Below are 21,014 nucleotides of genomic sequence, written 5' to 3'. Positions count from 1 at the left end.
GGACCTAGGGATTACAGTGGACAAGACGCTGGATATGAGTCAGCAGTGTGCCCTTGTTATCAAGAAGGCTAATGGCATTTTGGACTGTATAAGTAGGAGCACTGCAAGCAGATCGAGGGACATGATCATTCCCCTCTATTCGACATTGGTGAGGCCTCATCTGGAGTACTATGTCCAGTTTTGGGCCCCACACTACAAGAAGGATGTGGATAAATTGGAATGAGTCCAGCAGAGGGCAACAAAAATGATTAGGGGACTGGAACACATGACTTATGAGGAGAGGCTGAGGGAACTGGGATTATTTAGTCTGCAGAAGAGAAGAATGAGGGGGGATTTGATAGCTGCTTTCAACTACCTGAAAGGGGGTTCCAAAGAGGATGGATCTAGACTGTTCTCAGTGGTAGCAGATGACAGAATGAAGAGTAATGGTCTCAAGTTGCAGTGGGGGAGGTTTAGGTTGGATATTAGGAAAAACCTTTTCACTAGGAGGGTGGTGAAGCACTGGAATGGGTTACCTAGAGGTGGTGGAATCTCCTTCCTTAGAGGTTTTTAAGGTCAGGCTTCACAAAGCCCTGGCTGGGATGATTTAGTTGGCGATTGGTCCTGCTTTAAGCAGGGGGTTGGACTAGATGACCTCCTGAGGTCCCTTCCAACCCTGATATTCTATGATTCTATAAACTTTTGGTTTTAATTTTATCCCATGCAGGTTCTGGTGTGCAAACTGTGTGAAGCATATACACCAAAATGAACTGATAACTAGAGGGCTGGTTTCACACCTTCAGAACTGGTGAACCACAGGAGAATGGTCTGAGTATCTGGTAATTAAGAACTCTTGGAAGATGGATTTGGGGAGACTCCAAGCTGTTGGGGTCACCCTGCCAGAAGTAACAAGATTGGTGAGGACCAAGGTGAGACCATATGCTTAAAGTCAGGGATCTGAACCACAGCCGCACGGCACCAAGGCATCTCCAAGTTACAGGGCAGGGGGTGACAGACATCTCATCCAGATGGACAATCCCTAAAAAATCAGCTTATTTGGTGCTACCACAGTATAAATGCTGATGCACATGGAGACTAGTTCACCTTGGAGTTGCAGGTGATGCTCTGCACGCTGTCTGCAGATCTCATTATTGGTGTACACCCTCACTCGGCACAATCGGAGCTTTTGTTTTTAAAAAAGTAAGTTTCTAGCCACTATGGTTGCCAAGAAATCCTTCCGGATGCGAACCAAGTGTAATGATGCAGTGATACCTGCCTGAGTCCGCAGAGAAGACTACCTCTACTGGTGCTCAGAGCTTCCTTGGGCAACTGCAGAATGAAACTGATTCATAGAGGCTATTCAGAATGCCCTGGGCAACAGTGAAAACTGACTAGAAACAAGCCAATTTCACTCTGCAGCTGCTCCGAAGAGTTATGACCAGCAGCAAAGAGGTGCTGAAGGCAATAACTGGAGGTCTAAAAAATCTGAGGCTGGCCAAGAACAGAGCAACAGAATAACACCCTTTGCAGCAGCCAGGAGTCCATCTGGCCCTCCTCGGCTAGCAGAAAGCGCTCTGGGCCGCGGTTTGGGATTGTGGCAGGTCTCATGTAGCTACTTGAACACAACGAGCTACTGGCCTCCTTTATAAAGCTCTCCGGGATCTACCCACAAGAAGGCCTGGATAAGAGCTAAGTTATTGTTATTACTCCAGCAAAAGCTGCCCTCGGGGCCCCCAGTACAGCCCCCACAGCCTCCCAATGCGCCCCCTACTCTCCTCCCTCTGCCATCACAGCCCCCAATGCCCCAGCGCAGCCCCCCATGCCCCTCCCTCTGCCATCACAGCCCCCAAGGCCCCAGCGCACCCCCCCACGCCCCTCCCTCTGCCATCATAGGCCCCAATGCCCCTCCCCTCCAGCGCAGCCCCCCCACCCCTCCCTCTGCCATCACAGCCCCCAATGCCCCAGCGCACCCCCCCACGCCCCTCCCTCTGCCATCATAGCCCCCAATGCCCCTCCCCTCCAGCGCAGCCCCCCCACCCCTCCCTCTGCCATCGCAGCCCCCAATGCCCCAGCGCAGCCCCCCCACCCCTTCCACTGCCATTGCAGCCCCCAATGCCCCAGCGCAGCCCCCCACGCCCTTCCCTCTGCCATCACAGCCCCAATGCCCCAGCGCAGGCCCCCACGCCCCTCCCTCTGCCATCACAGCCCCCAATGCCCCAGCGAAGCCCCCCACGCCCCTCCCTCTGCCATCATAGCCCCCAATGCCCCTCCCCTCCAGCGCAGCCCCCCCAGCCCTCCCTCTGCCATCACAGCCCCAATGCCCCAGCGCAGCCCCCCACACCCCTCCCTCTGCCATCACAGCCCCCAATGCCCCAGTGCAGGCCCCCACGCCCCTCCCTCTGCCATCACAGCCCCTAATGCCCCAGCGCAGCCCCCCACACCCCTCCCTCTGCCATCATAGCCCCCAATGCCCCTCCCCTCCAGCGCAGCCCCCCCACCCCTCCCTCTGCCATCACAGCCCCCAATGCCCCAGTGCACCCCCCACGCCCCTCCCTCTGCCATCATAGCCCCCAATGCCCCTCCCCTCCAGCGCAGCCCCCCCACCCCTCCCTCTGCCATCGCAGCCCCAATGCCCCAGCGCAGCCCCCCACGCCCCTCCCTCTGCCATCGCAGCCCCCAATGCCCCAGCGCAGCCCCCCCACCCCTTCCACTGCCATCGCAGCCCCCAATGCCCCAGCGCAGCCCCCCACGCCCTTCCCTCTGCCATCACAGCCCCAATGCCCCAGCGCAGGCCCCCACGCCCCTCCCTCTGCCATCACAGCCCCCAATGCCCCAGGGAAACCCCCCACGCCCCTCCCTCTGCCATCATAGCCCCCAATGCCCCTCCCCTCCAGCGCAGCCCCCCCAGCCCTCCCTCTGCCATCACAGCCCCAATGCCCCAGCACAGCCCCCCACGCCCCTCCCTCTGCCATCACAGCCCCCAATGCCCCAGTGCAGCCCCCCACGCCCCTCCCTCTGCCATCACAGCCCCAATGCCCCAGCGCAGGCCCCCACACCCCTCCCTCTGCCATCATAGCCCCCAATGCCCCAGCGCAGCCCCCCACACCCCTCCCTCTGCCATCATAGCCCCCAATGCCCCTCCCCTCCAGCGCAGCCCCCCACGCCTCCCTCTGCCATCACAGCCCCAATGCCCCAGCGCAGCCCCCCACACCCCTCCCTCTGCCATCATAGCCCCCAATGCCCCTCCCCTCCAGCGCAGCCCCCCACGCCTCCCTCTGCCATCACAGCCCCAATGCCCCAGCGCAGCCCCCCACGCCCCTCCCTCTGCCATCACAGCCCCCAATGCCCCAGTGCAGCCCCCCACACCCCTCCCTCTGCCATCATAGCCCCCAATGCCCCTCCCCTCCAGCGCAGCCCCCCACCCCTTCCACTGCCATCGCAGCCCCCAATGCCCCAGTGCAGGCCCCCACGCCCCTCCCTCTGCCATCACAGCCCCTAATGCCCCAGCGCAGCCCCCCACACCCCTCCCTCTGCCATCATAGCCCCCAATGCCCCTCCCCTCCAGCGCAGCCCCCCCACCCCTCCCTCTGCCATCACAGCCCCAATGCCCCAGCGCAGCCCCCCACGCCCCTCCCTCTGCCATCACAGCCCCCTATGCCCCAGCGCAGCCCCCCACACCCCTCCCTCTGCCATCATAGCCCCCAATGCCCCTCCCCCACCAGTGCAGCTCCCCAAAGCCGGGGCGCTGTGCGCGGAGGCTCCCCGCCCCACCTGAGGGCACATAGTCCTCGTCTTCGGCGGAGGAATACTCCTCCGAGGCCGACATGCTGTCGGCCGGCGCCGCCGGTTCCAAGCTAGCCACTCAGCACCAGAGAGACGTGACAACGCAGGCTAGAGCGCCCTCCGCGATTCGCGCCCGAGCTACAGACTCAAGGGGGATCGGCTAGAGCGCCCGCCGGTGCTCGCGGCCGTGGGAGACGTACCATAGAGCCACGCACCGGAATGCTTAGAGCGCCCTCTTGCGCTTGGGGGCACCATAGAGCTGGGGGGCTAGAGCGTCTCGAGGGGCACTTGGAGGGACGGAACACCCGGCGGTAGCGGGATGCGGAAGTGGCTTTTCCGCTGGGCGGCGCTCTGTCCGAAAGAAGCGCCGGGCGGCTGCTGGGACCAATCCGTCGAGCATGCGTCGCGCCGGCCGCCCTGCCCCCGTCGGTGCCGTACATCTGTGAGGGCTGCAGTTCCTCGGGGCTCGTCACCCTGACCGCTCTGCGCTTTCCTGTGAGCCGGACGCCTGGGTTCTGTGCCCAGCTCCGGGAAGGGGGTGGGGTCCGGTGGATTAAAGCAGGTGGCCGTGAGCCGGACGCCTGGGTTCTGTGCCCAGCTCCGGGAAGGGGGTGGGGTCCGGTGGATTAAAGCAGGTGGCCGTGAGCCGGACGCCTGGGTTCTGTGCCCAGCTCCGGGAAGGGGGTGGGGTCCGGTGGATTAAAGCAGGTGGCCGTGAGCCGGACGCCTGGGTTCTGTGCCCAGCTCCGGGAAGGGGGTGGGGTCCGGTGGATTAAAGCAGGTGGCCGTGAGCCGGACGCCTGGGTTCTGTGCCCAGCTCCGGGAAGGGGGTGGGGTCCGGTGGATTAAAGCAGGTGGCCGTGAGCCGGACGCCTGGGTTCTGTGCCCAGCTCCGGGAAGGGGGTGGGGTCCGGTGGATTAAAGCAGGTGGCCGTGAGCCGGACGCCTGGGTTCTGTGCCCAGCTCTGTCGCTGTCTTCTTCAGAGGCTATGGGCAGGTGACTTTGCCTCTCCGCTCCTGTTTCCTTTGGGAATAATGACACTGGCCCACCTTGCTAGAGGGGCCTGAGGTTGAATTAGCCACTGTCTGTGCAGTTGCCGCTCGGCAAGAGCCGCACCATTCAGACAGTCTGTTTCCAAGCCGTGATTGTACAAATGCTCGTAGGCTGATAACACACACAGGGCCCCGCGCCAACCAGCTCTACTGCTCCCTTTATTGCCTTAAAAATAGGTGGCCAGTTAATTACCTGCCCTACCCTCCTTCCCGGGCACCACTTGGGCTCCGGCTTTGGGAGCGAAGTCACTGTGCAGGGGTGGCCAGGCCTTGCGCTGAGAGGAGCAGTGAGCCCGCTCCCCCCCGCTATCCGCTCACGTCTGCAGCGGAGGGAGGCGGCGGTCGAAGCTGGAGGACCCGCGGGGGCCGGGACTGCGGACAGTGCCTGCAGCCTGAGGCCCCGGCACGTGCAGGACCGGCTCGGGGGCGCTGCCAGCCAGCGGGGCGGGGACCGGGGACTTCTGAGCGCACAGAGCTGGTGCGGCGCCCTCCGCCCGCAGGGGGCGCACTTGCGCTTGCGAGAGTGTCAGGGCGGGAGGCGTAGCCGAGCGGCGTCCCACCCCGCTAGGCACCGTGGGGTAATGGGCAGAGGCTCTTGTCTGTCATGGGGAGAGGCGGGACCCGACCGGCGATCCGCGGTGCGATTGGCGCACAGAGCCGTCCGTTCCGCCGGGGCGGGCTGACGAATTCCGGGAGGCCCTCTCAGGTGAGGCGCCGAGGCTGCTCCCGGCCCTTAATGGCGGCGGAATGGAGAGCAGCGAGCCGGGCGCGGGCGGGCTCCTGCAGCAGATCCTGAGCCTGCGCCTTGTGCCGCGGGTGGACAATGGCACCCTGTTCACCACCCCGCTGGTCAGCTTCCCAGGTACCGGGCTGGCCCCGCCCCGCCCGCCCTTTCCGGGACCCCGACGCCCTTCCGCGTCCCCTCCGGGACCCGGCTCCCGGCCCCGCCCCTTTCCGGGACCCCGACGCCCTTCCGCGTCCCCTCCGGGACCCGGCTCCCGGCCCCGCCCCTTTCCGGGACCCCGACGCCCTTCCGCGTCCCCTCCGGGACCCGGCTCCCGGCCCCGCCCCTTTCCGGGACCCCGACGCCCTTCCGCGTCCCCTCCGGGACCCGGCTCCCGGCCCCGCCCCTTTCCGGGACCCCGACGCCCTTCCGCGTCCCCTCCGGGACCCGGCTCCCGGCCCCGCCCCTTTCCGGGACCCCGACGCCCTTCCGCGTCCCCTCCGGGACCCGGCTCCCGGCCCCGCCCCTTTCCGGGACCCCGACGCCCTTCCGCGTCCCCTCCGGGACCCGGCTCCCGGCCCCGCCCCTTTCCGGGACCCCGACCCGGTCCATTCTCCGGCCCCATCCTTCGGGACCGCAGACCCGCCCCCGCTTCATTTTCTGAGCCCGTCCCTGGGGGCCCTGAGCTCGCCCCAAGTTCCGGGAAGCCGGCCGGCCGCCGCCGCCGCTCCCGCCCCGTCCGTTCTCCGGCGCCGGCCCCGGCCCCGCCTTTCAGGACAGCCTCCAGCTGCGCCCACGTCCGCCCCTTCTCCCCCGGGACCGATTCCGCCGCCCCCCCTTCATCAGTCTGTGTGTTCTGGTCACATTCTCTGTCTGAACTGAGCAGTGCCAGGCCCTGGAATCACAGTTTTCAGTGCTTGGCTCCAAGCCCCCCTGCCGTCTGTCCTTTAAGAAAGGGTGACCAGAACTGAGCAAATCTAACTGTGGCGGTGCTGAAACCATCAGCTAGAGCCTGCCCACAGGGCTCCTACCCTTGAGATCACTGATTAGGTGATGGCCACACTGGGAATCTTTTGTAAAAATGCCCTATAAGTAGGTAAGGTTAGAGAACAGAATTGTGGTGTCTCTCCTAGAAAGAAGCTCATCAAATGGGTTTGCATTGCCCCTAGATTCAAGCGAAACCCTGCCAGGCCTTCAGCAAGTTTTGAAACATGGTAAATGCCTGGGAAGCAGGTGTGAGAAATGGTGGCTAAGTGTTCTTGGTGACAGTAATAGGTCAAGTGCAATCAGGCAGTGACTCCAACCTTTAAAATCAATTGATTGATTGTGTCCCACATGCACCAGCCAACAAAACCATGCTTCTATTTTAAAAGCTGTAGGTAAAAACTGCTCCCCCCCCCCCCGTCTAAATGAATGTGGGTACAAATAGGGGTCACTTGAATCAAAAGCTATTAGCCAGGATGGGCAGGGATGGTGTCCCTAGCCTCTGTTTGCGAGAAGCTGGGAGTAGGGGACAGGGGATGGATCACTTGATGATTACCTGTTCTGTTCATTCCCTCTGGGGCACCAGGCATTGGCCACTGTCAGAAGACAAAAAGAAAAGGAGTACTTGTGGCACCTTAGAGACTAACCAATTTATTTGAGCATGAGCTTTCCTGAGCTACAGCTCACTTCATGGTATGCATACTATGGAAACTGCAGCAGACTTTATATATACACAGAGGCTATATATATATCAGAGGCTCGTTCACCTGCACATCCAGCAATGTGATATGTGCCAGCAATGCCCCTCTGCCATGTACATTGGTCAAACTGGACAGTCTCTACGTAAAAGAATAAATGGACACAAATCAGATGTCAAGAATTATAACATTCGTAAACCAGTCGGAGAACACTTCAATCTCTCTGGTCACGCAATCACAGACATGAAGGTCGCTATCTTAAAACAAAAAAACTTCAAATCCAGACTCCAGTGAGAAACTGCTGAATTAGAATTCATTTGCAAATTGGATACTATTAATTTAGGCTTAAATAGAGACTGGGAGTGGCTAAGTCATTATGCAAGGTAGCCTATTTCCTCTTTTTTTTTCCTACCCCCCCCCCCAAGTTCTGGTTTAACTTGGATTTAAACTTGGAGAGTGGTCAGTTTGGATGAGCTATTACCAGCAGGAGAGTGAGTTTGTGTGTGTATGGGGGTGGGGGGTGGGGATGTGAGAGAACCTGGATTTGTGCTGGAAATGGCCCACCTTAATTATCATGCACATTGTAGGGAGAATGGTCACTTTGGATGAGCTATTACCAGCAGGATAATGAGTTTGTGTGTGTGGTTTTTGGGAGGGGGGTGAGGGGGTGAGAGAACCTGGATTTGTGCAGGAAATGGCCCAACTTGATTATCATGCACATTGTGTAAAGAGTTGTCACTTTGGATGGGCTATCACCAGCAGGAGAGTGAATTTGTGTGTGGGGGGGTGGAGGGTGAGAAAACCTGGATTTGTGCTGGAAATGGCCCAACCTAATGATCACTTTAGATAAGCTATTACCAGCAGGACAGTGGGGTGGGAGGAGGTATTGTTTCATATTCTCTGTGTATATATAAAGTCTGCTGCAGTTTCCACGGTATGCATCCGATGAAGTGAGCTGTAGCTCACGAAAGCTCATGCTCAAATAAATTGGTTAGTCTCTAAGGTGCCACAAGTCCTCCTTTTCTTTTTGCGAATACAGACTAACACGGCTGTTACTCTGAAACCTGTCAGAAGACAGGATACTGGGCTAGATGGACCTTTGATCTGGCCCAATATGGCCATTCTTATGTGCTTAATCCTCTTTATTATTGGTCCCCTGTATGGATGGATATCTTTGGCAGTACAGTTGCTTCTCCAGTTTTCATGACATTTGACACTCCATATAGAGAATGGCATTTAAAATAAAGGGACAAGTTTACAGTGTGAGCAAAAACAGGCTGCAGACTTACAGTGTACGTACAATATCACAGTCTGATACATACAGTCTGTGTGTAGTTTGGAGCTTTGGAGTGAAGCCTTTTCTGATTATTACAGTATTGCTAGTTGAAGCAAGTGTAAAAAGGGGCTGCTCTTTGGTTAATTGTTGAGAGGCTAGACGCAAGGGTAGCTTTGCTTGCATTAAAAACTACTAGGAATCTCATTACAGGTTTGGTATCACTTCAGTCACAAATGCAGGTTGTGTTTTACTGAACTTCGTTTCGTTCTAGAGAGCAGTGAGAGGGAACTCGATTTTGTTTACTCAGTAGGAAGGCTTTTCTAACAGCGATCTCACTGGGGAATTTAAAAAAAAAAGTCCTTGGCTATTTCTCTAACTTCTACACTTGAGACCTCGTTCGCTGCAGTATTTAAGCTGCTTTTCTACTGTGGTGCTATATTTAAATATTATATGTCTCAAGATTCAAAGATCAGAAGGGACTGTTGTGATCCTCTAGTTTAACCTCTTGTATAACACAGGCCAGAGAACACCCCCCAAATAATTCCTAGAGCAGATTTTTTTAGAAGAATATTTAATTTTGATTTAAGAATTCCGTATTATTCTGAGTGCAGAATATAGAAGTGGCAAGCTTGTTTGATTAGTAAACAAAACAAGGAGTTACAAGTAATGCATTTTGTTTGAACCAACTCTATTAAAATCGGTAAGCTGTTACGACTCCAACTGCATTAAATAATGCATTAACAAAGCAATAGATGCATCGCTGTAGTGGCAAATTCAATTCAGAGGTACAATTGATAACTTTTTTTTGAGGGAGAGTTAATTAATTTGTAGTGCTTTTGTTATTTTAAAAAGATTAAGCAAGACTTGAAAGTGCATATCCATACAGAGCTTGGTATTGTAATACAATAATAAGTAATAAGACAAAGGAGAAGTACAGCAGGAGTTCCTCATTTCAAAGGATGTTTACAATAGCAACAGTGGTTCTCAAAGATCATCATTTTAGTCCTCTGGCAGAGCTATCAGGACGCCAGTCCCTACACTCAAAAAAAAAAAAGTTTCCAGAATCTGTGGTATTAACACTTGTCACATTACAAGATTTTAAATTTCTTGCTTGGTTAACCTGAAATAACTTCTGCAGAAGTAGTGCAGGAGTCCTTGTCAGCAAGCTTACAAGTTGAGTTCTATTTCATCATGGGAAGAAAAACTCAGTCAGTTTTTCTGCCAACTTAATTTAACTGCTTCCTAATGATGCTTGAATCCAAGCTGTTGTCCTGGAGAGAGAGCTGCTTCTGAAGTACTACACTTACACAAGAGTAAAAAGTTGCCTTCTGTTTCTAGGCATCCTTATTGCTCAGGTTCAGAGGCAGCTATTATCTAGAAGAACAGGTGCAGAGCAGGTTTCAGAGTAGCAGCCGTGTTAGTCTGTATGTGCAAAAAGAAAAGGAGTACTTGTGACACCTTAGAGACTAACAAATTTATTTGAGCATAAGGTTTTGTGAGCTACAGCTCACTTCATCAGAGCAATAGTTGTCAAAGGATCAAAACAAATTGCAAGTAATAGCATAGATTGCATATTTATACCTGCCTCTGGAAATTTCCACTACGTGCATCTGACGAAGTGGGTATTCACCCACGAAAGCTTATGCTCCAATACCTCTGTTAGTCTATAAGGTGCCACAGGACTCTTTGCTGCTTTTGTACATTTCTTTATTACTGTACTCTGCTGTTTGACTCAAGGATGTGGTTTTCAAACAGCCCATTAGTGTTGGAAATCCAAGCTGTTAACTAATTTTCCAGCAGAAATCTAGCAGATAAATAACACAGGATCTTTATGCCATGGCACTTAGGTTTTTTTTTTCCTCTCGGGATCAGTACTAGAATTTTTTTTAAATACTCAAATAAGATTTTAAGGGTGCCCTAGCACCAAAACTTGCTTCCATGTTGACTGTCTGGGTGAATCCATCTCCTATTTAGTCAGTTTACAAATACAACTTTTCCTTAATTGCCAGTCCTGCAAACTCAGCTGGGGATATGCAGGTCAAGATGGCTTCTATCTGGCTTGTGCATCATCACTAGGGCCCTAAATAATTCAGTCCATTTTGGTCAATTTCATGGTCATAGGATTTTAAAGTCATAAATTTCATGATTTCAGCTATTTAATTCTGATATTTCACAGTGGGGTCCTGACACAAAAAGGAGTTTGCAGGGGGAACAAGGTTATTGTAGGGCATGTTGCAGTACTCCTTCCCTTACTTCTACACTGCTGTTGGTTGTGACACTGCCTTCAGAGCTGAGCAGCTGGAGAGCGGTGGCTGCTGTCCGGGAGCCCAGCTCTGAAGGCAGAACCGCCGCCAGCAGCAGCACAGAAGTAAGGATGGCCTGGTCTGGTATTGCCACCTTTACTTCTGCAGAGCTGGGCCCTCAGTCAGCAGGCGCCGCGCTCTGACCGCCCAGCTCTGAAGGCAGCAGCACATAAGAAGGGGTGGCATGGTATGGTATTGCTATCCTTATTTCTGCGCTGCTGCTGGCGGGGCGTTGCCTTCAGAGCTGGGTGCCTGGCCAATAGCTGCCACTCTCCAGTTGCCCAGCTGTGAAGGCAGCACAGAAATAAGGGTGGCAATACCGTGAGCCCCCTAAAATAACCTTGTAACCCCCTTGCAACTTCCTTTTGGGTCAGGGACCACAACTTGAGAAAAACTGGCCTCCCCTGTGAACTCTGTATAGTATGGGGTAACAGCAAACAAAAGACCAGATTTTGCAGTCCGTGACACATTTTTCATGGCCATGAATTTTGTAGGGCCCTAATCATCACCAATAACAAAAGCAACAGGTCACATCCTGCCTGCAAGGGTAGCTCTAGCCCTTGTCCTGAATGGGGTTGCATGAGTGTAAATGAGGGCAGAATTTGGCCCTGCAGTTGTTCCACTCTGCACCAGCCAGCATAGAATCCAGCAGTAGTTGTGTTGACTCATTGGAGTAAAAAGCAGTCAATCATGTTATTGTCACAAAACTGAGCAAGTCTGACTATACTGTGGGGAGCAATTTTCCTGCTAAGGAGGTGCTACCATTCTTATTCAGTGTCACTTTCAAGCTAGATCATGGTGTGCAATGCATAGTCGTATCCCTTGGCCATGCTAAAGAAATTGCTCTCTTGATCTCTTCCTTACCTTCCCCCAACTCCACTAAGAAGGCTCATTTTCTGACAGCGATGCAGACCAGTGCAGTATTCTGTCTAGTTACTGCTTTTTCAGGTTCCTATTCCAAAACAATTCGGTGTTCCTTTGATCTCCCTCCAGCATGGAATAAGTTTTGGTAGCATGAAGAGATTCAGAGAAGTGTGCCTGTATCTTGGCTGCTATAATAAACAAATGATCAGATTGTAGATGCTCAAGGGATTATTACAGGGCCGTTTACACTTGTGATACATCAATTCCAAAACTACAATGTAACTTTCAAATTGTTCTGAAGTTAGGGCAGGCATTTGTAATGGCCGAATGTCGTCTTAGCATTGCCATTCCCAAATCCGAGCAAACTTCTGTAGCTGCGTGTAGTGAGGTCACAGCTTGGTCCCTTACATCATGGACACTCTTAGGGTACATGGTCTATATCTTGTTTCCTCTTAAACTCTTTAGAGCAGGAACTTTGTCATCCTGTGTGTTTGTACAGCACCTAGCACAGTGGGAGCCCAATCCTGATAGAAGCCTGTTAGGGTTCCCTCCCCATTTTGAACTTTAAGGTACAGATGTGGGGACCCGCATGAAAGACCCCCTAAGCTTATTTTTACCAGCTGAGGTTAAAAACTTTTTTAAGGCACAAATTCTTTTTTCCCCCCCTTGGGTGGGTACTGCTGCTACCACCAAGTGAGTTAGACAAAGATTTAGGAAAAGGACCACTTGGAGTTTGTTTCCTAAAATATTTCCCCAAGCCTCTTTACCCCCTTTTTTGGGGAGGCTTGAGAATAATACACCAACCAAATAGGGAAACCAGATTTTTAAAAAACAGAACTTTATTATAAAGGGAAAAAAAGTAAAAGAAGCACCTTGGTAAAGTTAGGATGGAAGGTAACTTTACAGGGTAATCAGATTTAAAACTAAGCCCTGGCTGGGATGATTTAATTGGGGATTGGTCCTGCTTTTGAGCAGGGGGTTGGACTAGATGACCTCCTGAGGTCCCTTCCAACCCTGATATTCTATGATTCTAAAACACAGAGGATTTTCCTTTAGGCAAAACTTTAAAGTTACCCAAAAAAAAAACAAAAAACCCCAGGGATAAACCTCCCTTTTAGCACAGGGAAAACTTACAAGCTAAAACAAAAGATAATTTAATGCATTTTTTGCTATTACTTACTATTTTTGTAACATTATTTTAGTAGGAGCTGGATTACTTGCTTGGTCTTTTCTTTTGTCTCCCGAGAGAACACCCGCAGAGCCCAGAACAAACCCTTCCAGATTTGAAACTATTTTCTTTCCCCATTGATCCTTCTGGTCGGGTGCCTACTAGGTTAATTGAACTGGTTAACCCTTTATAGGTAAGGGAGGGATATTATGCTACCCTTAGCTGTATATTTATGACAGAGCCTTTGGTAGCGGCTGTTGTGTTCAGGTAGACGGTGAAGTGTCCTGCCTGAGTCAACTCTCTTTCTCCTTGCCTTGCAGAAATGTGGTATGGTGTATTCCTGTGGGCACTGGTGTCCTCTCTCTTTTTCCACATCCCTGCGGGATTACTGGCGCTCTTCACCCTCAGACATCACAAATATGGTAGGTTCATGTCTGTAAGCATCCTGTTGATGGGCATCGTGGGACCAATTTCTGCTGGAATCTTAACAAGTATGTTAGACTTTCCAAAGTACTCATTTGACTGATGGGTGTCTCTTGGTGAGAGTTCACTTCAGATGCTTGCTGAAGTGGGATGCTATTTCTTCCCCATGAGAAAGGAACTAACATCTCAAAGTAAGGGTCCTGCCCCATGTGCTTTAAGTTAGACCTTCCCATACAGTTTCTTAATGCTCTCTTTTTCTAGTGTCTTTCACAGAGGATTTCAAAACAGGCTCAAATGGAGAACAATTAACATTGAGCCGGAAGATAAATGTGGAATCTAACTGTGGCACGTCTAGTCACTTTTTCAGACTTGAAATATATTTAAAATATTTTACAGTGATCTGTATGACAGGTTTCAGAGTAGCAGCCGTGTTAGTCTGTATCCGCAAAAAGAACAGGAGTAGTTGTGGCACTTTAGAGACTAACAAATTTATTAGAGCATAAGCTTTTGTGGGCTACAGCCCACTTCATCGGATGCATAGAATGAACATATAGTAAGAAGATTTAGATATACATACATACAGAGAAGGTGAAAGTTGCCATACAAACTGTAAGAAGCTAATTAATTAAGATGAGCTGCTATTAGCAGGAGAAAAAAACTTTTGCAGTGATAAACAAGATGGCTCATTTAGACACTTCACAAGAAGGTGTGAGGATACTTAACATAGGGAAATAGATTCAATATGTGTAATGACCAGCCACTCCCAGTGATCTGTTTTAGAGTAGCAACTGTGTTAGTCTGTATCCTCAAAAAGAAAAGGAGTACTTGTGGCACCTTAGAGACTAACCAATTTATTTGAGCATAAGCTTTTATGAGCTACAGCTATTTGAGCTATTTATTTATGCTCAAATAAATTTCTTAGTCTCTAAGGTGCCACAAGTCCTCCTCCTTTTCTTTTTCCCAGTGATCTGTATGTTTGCCTGAAACTGAACAAAGGATTCTGAGTCATGGGCACAAAAGATTCTGGTCTACGGTGTCCCACAACTCATTGAATAAACAGTTTATCTAAAGAAGCCCCATACAATACGCCATTCAATGAGGCATTAGCAAGGTTTTATTATTATCCCATTTTACTTCTGGACTGTGATTGGTATCACATTGCAATGAACGTGTAATGTGCTACTGCTGTCCTTCATAGGATCCAGTCCCGCATTCTCTCTCTGTCTGCCGTATTCCCACCTTGTACTGGGAGTATATGTCTGTCTCAAATAAAATGTTTTGCATTTTCCCCAGTGAAATCCCTTCCATTGCCCCAGGTCCTTCTGTAGTATCCAGTCTCCTCTCCTGTCGGAACCTCTCTCTACTTTCCTTAACTTGTGAGGATGGTAAACAATGCATCCGGCACATGTGTATATGTATACCACCTATAGTAAAACCTGCCAACAGTGATCACCTATAGGATAATAAAATCGCAGTACCTCCATGTTAATTGTGGTGTTGTGACAGTCTGATAGGGTGGCTGGGAAACTAAACCCTCCTTTGGTGGCTGTTAAGTGTGGACAGGGCTGTTCCATAGTTAAAACTACATTAAAAGAATGCTGACATGTCTCGCTAAGAACTCTGTGCTGTTGTAGGCATTAATGAAGTGAACAGTTGGAGAAGAAAATGTTGAAATCAAGACTCTAGTCTTAACTGCTGAATAAAGAGAGCAATTCTTTCCAACTACTTAGTTTTTAAAATGTACTTCAGGTGTTTGATTTAAACAGATGTCTGGTTAATGACTGGAGACTTTACAAAGACCAGGCAAAATTTTGTTTATATTGCTTTTTGCAAGCACAGTTATTTGCTAGCATGATTATTTTCTTTTATTTAGATGTAAAACTCCAATGTATTCAGTGGTTTGGACATCTAAATAACCAAAGCTGAACATACAAAAATAGACCAGACTGTGAGATTGGCCCTTGCTGTCCATTCCTGTGTATGACTAAAAGTTTCTATCTCAAACTTGCCATAGCACATTAACGCTCTTTTCTTATCAGGTGCAGCTATTGCTGGAGTTTACAGAGCTGCTGCAAAACAAATGATCCCCTTCGAAGCACTTACTCTAGGTGTGGGGCAAACGTTCTGTGTGATGGTGGTTTCCTTCTCACGGATTTTAGCAACTCTATAGCATTCCTCTGGAGACTTGAGTCTGAAGATCAAATCGGGAGGGGAGAAGATTTCGACTGCGTGGCAGAGGTAGTCCATGAATATGGCAATTTTTCAAGCTCTGGGCAGAAAACAGCATGAGACGAAGATCCTGGACATACCTGGAAGGTGTTATGTGTCTGGTTTTCTAAAGGCCTGGTTCTGTCGCTGATTTGGTAGCAGAATGATTTAAACTAGGGAAGAGATCTAATCTGAGGGGTTATGCACTCCAGATGAAGTTCCTCAACACAATGTTGGTTTGTTTAAACTTGGCTTCTCTAAAGTACACAAGCAGGCACAGTAAAAAAGCTTGTCTTGATTTTCTTGTAGCACAGCTGTGTCCATGCTTCCCTGGAAAATAAGGGGTTAAATATTTCACAGATGCTACTGCAAGCATTATCATCTTCAAACCAGAATATACTGTTTGATCAGTCTTCAGTCTGTTGTAGACTTGGTTGAAACTGAAGCTAATTTATTAACATTTATTTTGTTACATTTTGGTAACATTAAGTGCCAAGGTTTTTGGGGGGGGAGAAGTCATAGGATGGGGGGGGAGGGCCGGCCTCTGGGGTTAGTAGCGTTTAGTATAATGTTGCAAACAATGAACTGTTGTAGCAACAGAAAGAATCTACAATGTGACATAGAGAGGTTCTGCTGTAGAAATGTTACTACTGAGTGACCTGGCAGGTACAGAGTTCAGTGAATGCTTTGACCTCTTGCTACTTTACGCTTTGTGATGAACCTTTTAAAACACTTTTTAAAGATGTGAAATGCAGTTTTTATGAACTATATTAATTGGCCTTCCCCCCCCACCTTTCTAATGATAATTGTTGGGTTTAGTGGGGGGAGCAGCAAAAGGAAACCTCATTTTAGATACTTAGAAATGGAAATTACAGTGAAATTACCAGCCACCATATACCTTCTGTTAAGGAGGCAAATTCTGGTGAATGACCACTACCCCAGCAACAAGTAGTTGTAAATCATGTATGTATCCCTCTTGATCTCCATGCCTTGAAAAAGCCTGACTTTGATTAAGCTTTTGTTAGTTCTCCCTTTAAGTACTTAAAGTCTTAACATGTTTACAGTGGCATGAAGGTAATTCAAGTTTTAATTTGATGTTATACTAATCAGAGGTCCAGAGATTTAGAATTCTGCATCTGGCTTCCATGAGTCACAGCATGTGCCAGCTGTGTGTCTTAATGGGCCACTTGCACATCCTCCATTCTAAATATCTGGGCCTAACCATCTCTGAGATGTCTCTGAAGATTGGATGCGTCTTGGGGGAGTCCAAGAAAGTGCCTGGGTGATTTGCCCTTCCTTCAGTGACTAGTACTTCCAGGAAACATGATCTCTTCTGTCCTTTCTTTGTTTGTTTTTTAAGAAAAGGATTTTAAACTTCTTTCACTCTCTGCCCTTTTGACAGAAGGCACTTGTGCAGTAAGGGCCCTTGTACAGCCATGTGCTTTCTTTGTTCTCTAGGGCCTGGGGACTAACCCTAAGCATTCCTTTAAGGCTATGTAGCCATCTGCAGCTTCCCCGCTGTTTGTCATGGTGCCGAGGGCAATGTATTTGCATTTCCAGATCCACTTGCTACAAAGGAAGCATCAGATGTGTCCATTAGTAGGACATCTGCTCCTCAGGAGACACTTTTAAAAATCGTTGATTTTTTTTTTTTACTGAACTTGTTTTTAATTATTTTATTGGCAAACCAGATTGCCTTTTACATCTAAATTCCTGCTTCCTTTTACAATAACACCCATCACTTCCTCCTTACGTAATGCCATCTACCATAAACAGCCAGAAGAGAGGTATTGCACTTTTTGCAGCATAAAGAAATTGTCCTAGCATAATAGTCTTCTATTGCCCATCAACAGTTATCTGGAGAGGCAGTTTATTGTGATGAGGCTTTCCTAGAATCGGTCTAATGCTGACTGGTCTAGTTTTAATAAAAAAAAAAAATACAAGCTGTGGGATAATCTGAGAGAGGCTTTCATGTGAATGCCTAATCTTTAGGTGGCAAAGCTTCAAATTAAATGTAACTGCTGTTGTAACACACTGAACACCAAGTAACTTGTACTAAGCACTGGGAATTCTAAATGTATCCTACATGTGTTATGCTGCATGGACAGGGCTGTCATTATTACCCTTGTATCTATCTCTCCTAGTGGCTCAGGCTTGGTTATTTTAGCCACCTCAGACTCCTTTCCAAGAGTCTGAAAGGAGGAAAAGCAGTCTAAAATGAGCTATGTAAAAGTCACCTTGTATCCTGTCCTCTTTCCCATTTATCTCCAATATCTGCACAGCATAGCCCATGTCCTAAACGCAGCTTGCTTTGCAGATGATCCTGAATTTTGTTGGGTACAAAATTCCTTTGTCTATAAAAGTCTTGTGCCATGGGGCTATTGTCAGATACACTCAATATCTTAGAATCTTTTCTTTATGGGGGCCACTAGAAACTGGCATTCCAGACATTTGCAGTGACCCCTGTGCTTGTGTTCCCACCCCGTGTTTGAATTCCCTCAAGAGCAAGGATCATACCCCATGGGAGAGCTTAGCAGAAAAGGCTTCATAATATTCTGACATGAAAGAGCTGAGAATCTGCAGGTCTCTCATGAGGACAATCCAGAGGGATAAATGAAGCTGGAGAGCAGGTGCCCTCACCTATACAGTCAGTTTTGTTGAACCAGCAGTCCCCAAATCCAGAGGGTTTGTTGTCCTGCTGGTTTGTTGTCCTGCTGCTGACTCTTCCTGTAGGGATGTGAAGGAAGCAGTGGTGGGAGGCGGGAGCTGGTGCCAAAAAGTTCTCCTAAAAGATCTCTCAGCTCACAGGTAGCGCACTGCTGCTTTCCATTGCCACTCACTAGCAGAGGGCATCTTTGTGCTTTTGACCATTAATTGCTGTGGTTTGAACTTGAATGAAACAAACTCATAATTATGAGCTAGAACAAATATGAAGATAAAATGGCTTAGAGCAGTGGCTCTCAAACTTTTTTACTGGTGACCCCTTTCACATAGCAAGTCTCTGAGTGCGACCCCCCCTTATAAATTAAAAACACTTTTTTTATATATATATTTAACACCATAATAAATGCAGGAGGCAAAGCAGGGTTTGGGGTGGAGGTTGACAGCTCGCAATCCCCCATGTAATAACCTCGTGACCCCCTGAGGCGTCCTGACCCCCAGTTTGAGAATCCCTGGCTTAGAGCAACTGGAAGACCTAGAAGCTGCTCTATTTTCTACCTATTTAATTTCCTTAACTACCATTTATCTGTTCACCTTAAAGAGTGTGAATATGCATCTTCAGTAGGCATTGAGTGTTGAATGATTTGTTATCTGTAGTGTTTATCTGAATTTGCCCAGGTCCAGTGAATTTTTCAGGGAGCGGTCTTGTAAAGGTGACCAATCAGGTCTTATCAAATACTGAGTCACAGGGGCAAGGCTGTTCATATTATTTTAGTGATAGGGGAAACTTCATGAGTGCTCTGCTATCTTCAGTGTTCTCTGGTCTTATTGTCCACGCTCTGTTAAAATGCAGAAGGCTACAGAGGAGACATCCTTCTCTCTCCTTTCCCATGCAATAAACCAAACCCAAAAGAAGAGCTTTTGTGCTGGTGTAACAAATCCATTATTAAAAGCAACGTCTGTCTTCCACCCCCACCATCAAATGTGCTTGCTCAGTTCCTTAATGTCCTTTTAAACTTTAATTAAGCAAGTAGAAGCTCACAGTTAATCTTCAGCTGGTATGAATGGATGTAGTGTCACTGAAATAAATAGGGCTATGCTAGTTTACAAAAACGGAGGATCTGGCCCTCAGCCTGTACATAAAAATATTTACTGGGAGGGAGGGAGGGACTGAATCTTAAGAGCCAGTGAAGACACTGTAATAACAGTTCATGCCTAGAAGGTAGCTCTTTGTCACCAACTTTTTATCACAAGTCTGTGCAGCTGTTGCATGGGGCTGTTAAAATGACACAGGCTTGTTTGGGTGCAGTGCAATTCCCACTGCATCATGGGGCAAAATGACCACAACTAGCAAAGAACTTGTAGAAAAATGTGAAAGCATAGGTTCTGTTGCCTGACTGTTGAAGGTGCATTTCACCCTAGTCCAGAGAGCCTGATCAAAGGCTTAAGTGAAGCAAAAAGCCTGTCAAGAGGCCTTCTGCACTGGAGTCATTTTATGCCTGGAGCAGAGGTTCATGGTCCTGCTGTTCATGTGTGTGCACATACTGTGTGCTGGTTTGAACCAAATCAGCCTCCCTCTCTATCGCACTCACTGCTACAGCCAATATGAACAAATTTTGTATAACAGAAAACAATGTAAAAGTAAATTCTATTTTTCTACTGACACTTCTAATGCTGGTGCAGCTGTTTACCAATAAACTCTGATGATCGCTGTGAAGCAGACCTGTGTACATCCTCTTTGTAGAGCAGTGGGAGGGTGGATAGTGGTGCTTCATATTCAACTGTTTTCTGCTGCTTTGTCTTAATGAGCTAATATAGATAGAGCATTAGGTGAATTTCCTCCTAAAAGTCCAATTTGTTGTCTATGGAAATCCACACTATCTTCCCCGTGCCTGGAGTCTGTTGTTTCAGTCAGCTCAGCTGGATCGTGCACAGTTAATTTAGTGTCTATAACTGCTATTGTAATACTTTGTTTTTCATCAGAGGCTCTCCAAATGCTACACAGGGGTCAGGAAGCATGGGGGGGGCAACGGGGACTGAGACTAAGTGATGTGCCCAAGGGCCCACGAGGTCAATGGCAGAGTTGTCTCCCCTCTAACTACTAGGCAATAATTTCCCTTAAAAGAAATGTCCTCCTTGTGTCCTGAACCCATAACCTGAAAGGCTTCTTTGTAGGACTGAGGAGAGAGACTCAGTAACAACGCTAGTTCAGACAGAGATGTTTATTCATGAGATGCAGATGGGTGCTAGGATGTCCTGTGTACGCTGCTGGTGAAATCATTCCTGTAGGCCAGGCTCTCATCATGGCACAGTTCTTCCTGTCCAGTCCACAACGATCCCATGGTGTTTCTCGGAGAGGGTGGAGAGCACTTTCAGAATTCCCTGCACACTGTCCTCCACCGTCCTCTCTGCCTGCTGCAAGCACACAAAAGGGGGAGAATGAAACTCCACTTATGTTTGAAGCACCCGCCCCAGGAAAGTGGGTTCCTGGCCTTGATGGCAGTTGGCCCACACCTTCCTGTGCTCGCTGCTTCCTTCCAGGAACACAGCTAGCAAATCCAGGCTGTTGCTGTGGGGCGGGGCCAATAGTCACCTTTCTGGAAGGAAAGGGGAGCATAGATCTTGTGAAGCTGTGTGTGGGAAGGTGGAAATAGGGACTGGAGGAGAAGCAGCAGCAGCTGCTGGACCTCCCAAAGTTGGAAGCTGATCAAGTTCTCATGGCCAGGCAGAGGCACAAATAAGAACAAGGGTTGAAGGGGGGAGAAATATTGGGGAGTGGGGGACAAAAGGACATGGAGACACAGATGAGGCAGGACGGGGGATGCAGCTGGAGCACATGGGACCCAAGGCCATAGGTGAGATGCAGATAGGGACACTGGAAGATTGGGGG

General features: G+C 49.3%; 2 protein-coding genes across 5 annotated transcripts in view; one reads left to right on the top strand and one right to left on the bottom strand.

Moving 5' to 3' along the window:
- The window catches only part of CFDP1 (craniofacial development protein 1), a 127,681-nt gene extending 122,043 nt beyond the window's left edge, over nt 1-5,638 (bottom strand). The window contains exon 1 of one of the 3 annotated variants that reach the window (XM_073307049.1): nt 3,963-5,638. In XM_073307049.1, coding sequence (XP_073163150.1) covers nt 3,963-4,017 — 55 coding nt within the window. In that variant the 5' untranslated portion in view covers nt 4,018-5,638. The other 2 variants (XM_073307050.1, XM_073307048.1) reach the window with 2 other exon arrangements.
- TMEM170A (transmembrane protein 170A) lies at nt 4,626-19,841 on the top strand. Of its 2 annotated transcripts, none has more exons than XM_073307051.1 (3): nt 4,626-5,677; nt 13,153-13,323; nt 15,295-19,841. In XM_073307051.1, exons 1-3 carry the CDS (start codon nt 5,563-5,565, stop codon nt 15,423-15,425), a joined length of 417 nt encoding a protein of 138 aa, XP_073163152.1. In that variant the 5' UTR covers nt 4,626-5,562; the 3' UTR covers nt 15,426-19,841. The 2 variants fall into 2 exon arrangements, with proteins under 2 accessions (XP_073163152.1, XP_073163153.1); XM_073307052.1 differs by having other exon boundaries at nt 4,631-5,677; nt 13,153-13,254.
- Nucleotides 19,842-21,014: the final 1,173 nt, after the last annotated feature.

The sequence above is a fragment of the Lepidochelys kempii genome, chromosome 12 (genome assembly GCF_965140265.1).
Source record: "Lepidochelys kempii isolate rLepKem1 chromosome 12, rLepKem1.hap2, whole genome shotgun sequence".
NCBI classification, from domain to species: domain Eukaryota; kingdom Metazoa; phylum Chordata; order Testudines; family Cheloniidae; genus Lepidochelys; species Lepidochelys kempii.
Note: the sequence above shows the minus strand (reverse complement) of the source record. Positions and strands in the feature narration are given on the sequence as shown.

Excerpts from the sequence above, each read along its gene's own strand:
- TMEM170A (XM_073307051.1), top strand. The coding sequence starts at position 5,563 with ATGGAGAGCAGCGAGCCGGGCGCGGGCGGGCTCCTGCAGCAGATCCTG. Across the intron at positions 5,678-13,152 it reads CCCGCTGGTCAGCTTCCCAG|AAATGTGGTATGGTGTATTC; the intron begins GTACCGGGCTGG and ends CTTGCCTTGCAG. Across the intron at positions 13,324-15,294 it reads TTCTGCTGGAATCTTAACAA|GTGCAGCTATTGCTGGAGTT; the intron begins GTATGTTAGACT and ends TTTTCTTATCAG.